Source organism: Emydura macquarii, unplaced genomic scaffold, assembly GCF_026122565.2.
Source record: "Emydura macquarii macquarii isolate MOO-44397 ecotype Brisbane River unplaced genomic scaffold, CSIRO-AGI_Emac_v2 contig_2768, whole genome shotgun sequence".
In the NCBI taxonomy this organism is placed as follows: domain Eukaryota; kingdom Metazoa; phylum Chordata; order Testudines; family Chelidae; genus Emydura; species Emydura macquarii.
Window position 1 is genome coordinate 52,566,556 of NW_027132905.1, and position 8,668 is coordinate 52,575,223.

Here is an 8,668-nt window from a genome sequence, read left to right on the forward strand (position 1 = left end):
ACCCAAATTCTCCAATTAAAAAAAAAAATTCTGCATTTTTCCAAAATTAAAAGCAAATGCTGAACTTTAGGTTCCTAGTCACAATATATATAGGTATCCGTTGAACAGAATGTTTTGTTATATTTATAATTTTTAAATTGACAGCCAGAGCCCCACCCATTCTCCTGATTATCCAAATTTTTTATTATATCTGATCTGGCCCCAGTACCAATTAGATTGAAGAATTGAGGTTCCACTGTATATGTTTTTATTTTTTCACCAAATGTAAAAACTAAAGATTCCACAGCAAATGGATTTCTAGGATAGCTCATCATCAGAAAAGGAGGAACCTGCGTGGCAGATAAGAAGTGGAGCCACTCCAAGAATAAGGGACTCACATTTTTAGTTATTTAGATCATGATTGATTTATTTCACTTTCTCCAGTGTCCAGTCACACGTACGTTCAATCCACATATCAGAGGACTAGGGTCCCCCCATACTCACCCAAACCCCGGCTCTCTATTAAAGGTGATCGGAGTTTCCTTAGCAGCTCAGCCCTTAGCCACCAGAAGAGCAAATGGGCCTTCCCATAGAACCTGAAGGGCAACAGTCAACCTTTGGCGAACTGGAGCAGGGGCAGATTCCACCATTGCAGACCCCTCTCTGGACATCCTGCAATCTCCCTTCCAATTAAATGGGAGTGGGTGGTGGGAGATTAAGCTTGGAAGTCTCAGATGATCTGAACTGCTGGGCTATAGCATGGGGAGACAGGCAGGTCTTGCAGGTGTTCAGGACAGACTCCATTTAAGGCTTTATAGGTTAAAACCTACACTTTAAAGGGGCAACCAGTATCTATCAGTGCACAAAGGTAATGTATTCCTTTTAAGAGCCACTCAAAGCTCCCTGTAAATAAGAACAAACTTCACGCAGCAAGAAATGCTCTATGCTGCCACCAAATGGAAACTGAGGATTCACTAAACTGGCCACTACAGCTGGGGATTGTGCAGCAGCTGTGAGGGAAACCCCACAACCTTCTCTTTGCTTCCCACAGAGCCACTACATGAGATTTCAAATGCTATTCCAGTCATAGCTTAGGCCATAAGGGCCTCCCAACTATTTAAATATTTTCCCAGGGCTGAAAACAACATTCACTGCTATCGGGTACTGCAATGTATAACCAGAGCTGGCCAGCTAATGACTCACCAGCTGGGCTGGATGGCCCTGTCCACATGACATTCCAGTCAACAGAAAGGACACAAAGTGATTCATGTGCAACGGGTGGAGAGATCAATATTCTGTTATATAGCTGGCTAATTTAAATAACAGGCACTTTTTACAATGATTAAACCTTTAGCTGGAAGTGATTTTTTTTTTTTTTTAATAAAGATTAAGTAACCAGGGCAGAGACTGAGTCTCCCTGCATGTGTATTGAATACCATGTGCACCTCATGTTTATATAAATAATACAGCATCAGCAGTAAAGTTGGAGACAAGGAATAGTTTGCATTTTAGTCCTAGGGCTGTGAAGGTAGCATCTAACAAATTAAGTTTTTTTTTTTTAATTCTTAATTTCTGTTCTCTGGTATTGAACTATCAGAGAGCAGCTGAGAATAAGAGAAAATACTTTCACTAAGTGGCCCCCTGCCCCTGCCAGAAATCCCAGCAGCTTTATGATAGGAAACCAGTGCTTTGACTCCCTCTGCTTAGAAGTTATAACGTGAAAGTAAACCCAATGAGCAATGGAAATTGCCCACAAAAAAAGTGAGAATAGACATCTTTCCTATTCTGGCAGCATAACTGCTTCTGAAATTCTTTCATGGTGGATCATATTTTTATTTCACCAGTATTTGAGGAAAACCTGGTAACACTATACTACAATATTTACGATGTGCAACTAGAAGCCCTCTGCTTAGTCTCTAGAAGCTTTACAAGCCCAGGCATGTGTATGGAAAATGGCATTCTAAGTATTTTGGCAGAGTTCTAGAGTAGGTTCTCTTGTTTGTTTTCCTTCCTGTCATAAAAACAAACCCGAGAATGGTGCATGTTGGACTCCCTCAGGCCTCACTTCCCTGAAGGAGGCAGCAGATGAAAGGTGCCCTCGAGGGCCTAGTCTCTTGAACCGTCTATGATAGGTTGCCCCCCACAGGGTCTGGCTCACGCATCATCAGGACAGGGGGAACCTGCTCGGCAGACTGGAAGTGGGGCCTCTCCAAGAGTAAGGTACTCCACAGGATATTACAGATCTGACTAATATTTGGCACAAATCAAAATACCAACTGGAATAAGACCGGATTCACACTCAGCCTCATTAGCAGCCATGCAGAAGGGCGAGGGAAATGTTAAGCCAGAAGACTTCTGGGTAAAAATGGTATCATCACAAAACCGGCGACTGAGAAATAACCTTCCTATTGCTCTTTAGGATGAAACATTATTGAAGTCTCACATGTGGAGAGAGCAAATGCCTCTTTCCTAGTAAATCAAGGGAGAAGATGCTAGAGGAACTCTAGAGAGTTTTTGTTCTTAAAGCTGGTAAAGGACTAAACCAAACTACATTAGATGCTGAGGGGCAAGGCAGAAATGGTTCGTGTTAGAGTTTTAAATGGAAATCTGGAGCTAGGGGTAGCTGAACTGAACTGCTGGAATTTGTTTTCATTTCTTGGTCTCTATTCTTGAAACTCCTTTTGCAATGATCTCATAAGGACAATCCATCCTCTTCGAGAAGCTGTTCTGAATTCCTGCACTGTTATTGCCAGCCTGCTTCACTTGGTGAGGCCTTGGAAGTTGGGCTCCGTACAATGAGGCAATGCTGCCTGCTGGTTCAGCAGCTTGTCAAGGATGCTAATTTCAGCATCTCGTTTCTCAGTGTTCTCGGATGAAGTCCAGGACATGTCTTGCTGAAGCTTATAGGCACCAAGAAACTCATGTGGGCAACTGGTCCCCCATTCCTATAAAAAACAGAAGACAAAATCAGGTCAGGATTTGGTCTCACTCCTGGGAAATTCAGCTGTTACACAGATTGCTCACAGACCTGTCTACTAGGACTGAACTGCTCCATAAACATTGATACATTTTAATATTTAGAGTGCTGTCACACTTCCTAACAGGGGACTTTCCCCAGTTTTGAAGGCATGCTTCCCTTCTTGTAGCATTGCTAATTTATTAACCCTCAGAAGGAAAAAGCTGTATCTAGGCACAAATGTGGTGTATTTGAGAGTGCACTCACTAACAGGCAAATAAAGATGGAAGGTGTATGTTAAGAATAGTAAAATGTATAATAGCTATGCATGTGATACTGGGGGATGGGACTCAGAGGCTTTTGCCTAGACATATCTGTTAGGGGAGGGAAAGGGAAAAAGATGACAGGTACCAGGAGTCATGAATTGGAGGATTCAAGCAAACTCACTCATACCCAAAAGCTGGTTTCAAATTTAACACGAGTACCAGGCTAGTTAGAGCCTGTGACTTCCCTAGACATGAGAGATTAAGCAACACTGCTGACGACTTAGGCATATTTTAAGGCCCATTGCCATACTTTCTAATACAAGCTGTGCAGTGACAGAGCTGACAGGGCAGTGACTTAGACAACTAAAAGAATTCATTGCCATGTGCCTCAATTTGTGGTTTGCTCTTTTCTGTACTATGCCATTAAAATCTGCTTTTATTAAAAAATGTGAATTGGATATAGGACACTTCAGAGAAAAAAAAAATACAGTTTTGAACCTCTGAGGAGATTCCTCTCAGCGGGGTAATGTCATGAGCATCAAACCCCCGGAGGCTGTGATCTCTATTCCTGAACAATCCCAGTACAAGTGTGGAGTAAGCCTGGTGACCAGAAGTGGGTTCTAGAAAGCTGCTGCTTGGGGCAGGAGGAAATGGTATCACATAGCAGAACATTCAATCCCTTTGGGGCATGTCACATGTAACCCTCTTGATATGTAACAAAAACCCTCAATTTCATATTTAATGAAAATTCCAAAACTACTTTAGCTCACACCCAAGAAAAGGGCAGCTGTGTCTGCCTGAAAGCGAGGAGCTTCTCTGAGACCACCCCACTAAGAGTTAAGTAGCCCCCAGTTTCCATGTCTAAACACATAGAATGCTGAGCTGTGAGGAGTCAGTAAATCAACTTCTGGGCTTAAACATTGGAAAAGATTGTCCTGGAGGAGCCTCACTGACCCGGGATTCAGAGGAGATGGATCTGCAAGTGTGTGTGTTAATTCCATCGGGGGGGGGGGGGGTGGGGGGACTCAATCTCCCAGTCAGTTCTCAGGTCACCCTAGAATTTTTTTCCCTGCTTTCTAAACAGCAGACATCTTTTCAGCTTTCTTCAAAGACTATTTCACAGTAGAGCTCCCAAGCCAACGTGTGAGTACAAACCAAGTCACCAACAAAAGACTACCATCTTCAGAAACGCTTTGGTAAATGCACCCCCATCAGACCAATGGACCCTTTGCTGAGAGAGCCCAGACAGAATGAACCAGCCCCCAATGTGTGCTGGCCACATCCCCTTCATGCTCATTCTTGATTCCCATTCTTTCAGACAGCATGTTATTTCCTACCGTAGGAGAAAGGATGGAAAAATATCTCTGGCCACTTTCCCGCCTGTACAAGTAGTAGATGTTTCCTGGTTTCTTCACAATATTGCAGGCCACATGATGTAGATCAGCATCTCTGTTAGCTTCATCCAAGACCTGCACACAATAGAATTGTAAGACTCCTGAGGCCCCCTCTGAAAGCCACACAGCTGAAACATAGGTGCTGCTCTGAAGTAGTAGCAAACCAAATACATAGTTTCTGCCTTTAGCACCCCCCACTGTACAAATTGTTCCAACACCACTGAACTGGAAAGAAAAATGCAACACTATCAACCTTTTCATCTCAGACTATACAGCACGCCCTCCAACGCTGAACACAGCAGCAATTCTGCCCCAGCAACACTATGCTGTGGGAGTTCTGGAGAGGAAGGGAAGAACCTCCCTCAATAAAGTCAGCTGAACAATGTGGGCTAATTTGTGCCAATGTCTCATAATCAGCATTATGTAGACTTCTCCCTGGGATATTACATCTAACAGACTTGCTAGAAAAAGGTCACCAGTTTATTAATGAACATGGGGTTTTATGGGTCCAAATTTTAAGTTCCAGGACTTTCTTCTTAGGAGTGTCATTACAGGAGGTTTGGAACAAACTGATCAATTAAACAGTAATAAGTCACCAGGACCCGAGAGTTCTGAAGGAACTCAAATGTGAGACTATTAACGGAGGTATGTAATCTATCATTTAAATCAGCTTTTGTACCAGATGACTGGAGGATAGCTAATGTGACGCCAAGTTTTTAAAAAGGCTCCAGACACAATCCTGGCAATTACAGGCCAGTAAACTTAACTACAGTACCAGACAAATTGGTTGAAACTATAGTAAAGAACAGAATTATCAGACAGAGATGAACATGATTTGTAGGGGAAGAATCAACATGGTTTTTGTAAAGGGAAATCAATCAAGATTAACTTAACATAGCTAAAACCAAAACTCATCTTCCTTCCCAAACCTTCTTCACTATTGCCCTTCCTGTCACCTGACAATACAACCTGGGAGTGAGCCATCTTTGAGTACCCACTCTCCCCTACCCCATACATTCAGGCTGCATCCAAACCTTGTTGCTTCTTACTCTGTAATACCTAACCTGTTAGCTTAGATACTGGAGCAGAATTCTGTGATAAGGGAGGCTTATGTCACAAAATCTCTAATTCCAGTGAGACAGCTGCTTTTGCTTTAGAGGTTGCTCCTTTCCCAAACAGTATGAAATGTACAATCTCCGAAGGAGTATATAGTTAGGGAGCCAGCATAAAGGTCTGACAGTTTCTTGTTGTGTATTCTGCATCAGAACTTTTGCCCTCCTCTCCTGCACACACTACTCAATATTCCTGGAAAAAGGGAAACATTTCTCTGCCAGAGACAGAATGTGTGTCAGAAGGAAGAGTTGGACTGCTGCCTAGTTTTTCCTGTTCTCTGTACCATGAAATGGATACACAAATATAAACCATGTACCATTCTGACAGGTGCTAGGAATCAGTTCAACCTGCAGTGTTGACAGATAAACATTGATAATGCTAAATTCTTCCTTACCTTCCGGGCCTGCTCCTGCAGATAACGGATTTGTTCAGCTATGACAGTCAATTTGTTGCAGGCATTAGCTCTGATGAATTCATCTGCCTGTAGGAAAGAGGGAAATATTAGTTAGCAAGCAACAGTAGAAACTTACTGGCCGTCTCACTCCTTGTAAAGATTGGTTTGTGTGTGGGTTTAATGCCTACCAGCTCTGCTCCCACCATATTGGTGTCAAAGGACCTTTCTGACATCACCAAAACTCAAGCTGCTTATTTAAGGGAATGTTATAGAAACTGCCAAGTGTGCATCATTACACAAAGACTGGCATGAAAACTTGTCATAACCAGCCTGAGTTTTGGTGTGGTCATAAAGTAAGTTCTTCCTGAACTTGTCTGAGGATGTTTATGCTCTGAAATGAGATGTGTCATGTAACCAAGCAGGTATCAGCTGAAGATGCAGTTCCTATTCAGGTGTCTAATCTTTCTGGAACCTTATTAAGCTATTTGCCACACATTTGCTTTTAGAGCGACCTCTTCTCTCAGTAATACTGTGGATGAAGACCTTGCTTTTGTGCTTGGCTTCCAGCTGATAGAAGCATTACACTTCTGCAAGGATTAAACCCCAGTGAACAGATTCCTTGTTCTTGGCACAAATAGCTTTCGCAGCAGCTGGCCCATGACACAGATTTTCACCTCTAGGTTACCAGCTCAAATCCAGTCTCCATTAGTACTAATTTGTTAACTGATAGCTGTTTTGTGGCCAAAGTTAGTGGTTTGGTAGTCTCCATCTAGTTCTCCAGGGACAGATTCACATCACAATTACCAGCATAATTGGAACTAATTGCCCCCACCACTCCATTTGCAATGTCTGCAGAGAAGTCAAGAATTGATTCTGCCATGGAGACTGAACTCCCTTTTCACCTGGAGTGGTGGTCCTGCAGGTTCATGTTTGAGGCAGGTTGGCGGGGCTGCCTGGAAGAAGCTTGCAATACCTCTGCATCTGCTGGTCTTCAGTCCCTGAAGACTTTAAATTCAAAATGTATCACTTACATCACTGAGAAGAATAGTCTTTGCCTTTTTGGAATATAGGAATTGCCAGGCTGGATCAGATCCGAGGTCCAACTAGTCCAGTATTCGGTCTCTGACAGTGGTCAGTAGCAGATGCTTTAGAGGAAGGCATAAGAACCCTGCAGTAGGCAGAAGTGTGGGATAATCTGCCTCCCTCATTAGATCTCATCCAGATCGCTAATAATTAGTCCATGTCTGCACTGCAGACTTTTGCCGGAACACTCAGGTCAGGGTGTGATATGGCATGATCTCTGACTGACACAGCTGTGCTGGCAAAAGTCCCTAGTGTAGATGCAGCTAGACAGCATTACCTCACTTTTGCTGGTAACACTTGTTTCATTCGAGAAGCAGGAACAAGCTACATCAGCAGCAGCTGTTTGCCAGTTTGCTGTGTCCACACTAGGGGCGCTTTGATGGTCAGTACAAGGGTTTAGCCATACTTCCTGCAGCACCAAATACCAGGCTTCAATCACACGTTGTCTTTTTAATTTCCCACCTTTTAATTCCACTGAACATCCCCTTCCTGCGTTTCGGGACCGGGAGAACAGACGTTCCTGATCTACCGTCTCTAGGCCTGTCATTCTTATGTGGTTTGGGGTTTTTAAATCCTGTCTTGTCCTTTCAGAGATAAACAAGTCCACTGCTTTCCTCGATCCTTCCTCTCTGCGCCAGTGTGACCCACCCCTGCCGTGTGGAGCACAAGCCCCCGTCTACACTGACAACACGGCTGCAGCTGCGCCGCACACCGGGCCCCGACCCAGAACGGGCCACGGGATAGTCTGGGGGTCCCAGAGCAACCGCTGCCGGCCAGGGGCTGAGCGGGGCAGGCAGCAGAGACAGAGGGGGGCACGGCACGGCACGGGGGGGGGGGGCACCGCCTGAGACACTCGCAAAGGGCCCCCCCACCGCAAGGATAGGGTGAGCAGCGCGCCCAGCTCCTGTTAGCGTCGCGCAGCGCCGTGCACGGGCCGGGCTCGCTGACCTGGCCAGGCCGCGCGGCCCTACGCGCCCGTGAGCGCTCGGCTCTCACAGACCGGACCGGAGCGGTGCAGGGACGCCTCACCTTCTGCACCTGCTGGGCCAGCGCCACCAGCTCGCCGGGGGCCGCGCCCCGGCCGCCACCGCCACCGCCACCGCGCTCCACCAGCGCCACCGCGGCTCCTGCGGAGAGAGACAGCGCCCGTCACGGACCGGACCGGACCGGACCGGACCAGCTCCCCCACCGGCCCGGCCCGGCCCGGCCCGGCCCGGCCCCCGGGGCTCAGCCGGCCTCACTCACCCGCCTCAGCGCCGCCCTCTTCGCCCCGGCCTGCAGCCGCCATCGCCGCCGCCGCCGCCAGCTAAAAAAGGACAGGCCCCGCCCCGCCCCGCCCCGCCCCTCCTGACTGGCCCCGCCCCGCCCCTCTCTGGCTGGGGCGGGGGCGGGGCGGGCTCTGCAGACAGAGGGGCGAGGCTTGACGAATGGGCGGGGCCGTGACGAGTCCGCGCTCTGGTGTGGGCGGGGCTCTCAGCGCCGA

General features: G+C 46.5%; 1 protein-coding gene across 1 annotated transcript; it reads right to left on the minus strand.

Moving 5' to 3' along the window:
• Nucleotides 1–484: 484 nt before the first annotated feature.
• Nucleotides 485–8,482, minus strand: CUNH1orf50 (chromosome unknown C1orf50 homolog). The gene is made up of 5 exons (XM_067566299.1): nucleotides 8,431–8,482; nucleotides 8,215–8,312; nucleotides 6,103–6,189; nucleotides 4,539–4,670; nucleotides 485–2,924 (listed from the first exon to the last, which is right to left on the minus strand). Exons 1-5 carry the CDS (start codon nucleotides 8,471–8,473, stop codon nucleotides 2,739–2,741), a joined length of 546 nt encoding a protein of 181 aa, XP_067422400.1. The 5' UTR covers nucleotides 8,474–8,482; the 3' UTR covers nucleotides 485–2,738.
• Between the last annotated feature and the right edge of the window lie 186 nt (nucleotides 8,483–8,668).

Bases quoted from the DNA above. Each gene is read 5' to 3' on its own strand.
- CUNH1orf50 (XM_067566299.1), bottom strand. From the start codon at position 8,473: ATGGCGGCTGCAGGCCGGGGCGAAGAGGGCGGCGCTGAGGCGG. The intron at 8,313-8,430 runs GTGAGTGAGGCC...CTCTCTCCGCAG, and splicing joins AGAGGGCGGCGCTGAGGCGG to GAGCCGCGGTGGCGCTGGTG. The intron at 2,925-4,538 runs GTAGGAAATAAC...TGTTTTTTATAG, and splicing joins TTTCCATCCTTTCTCCTACG to GAATGGGGGACCAGTTGCCC.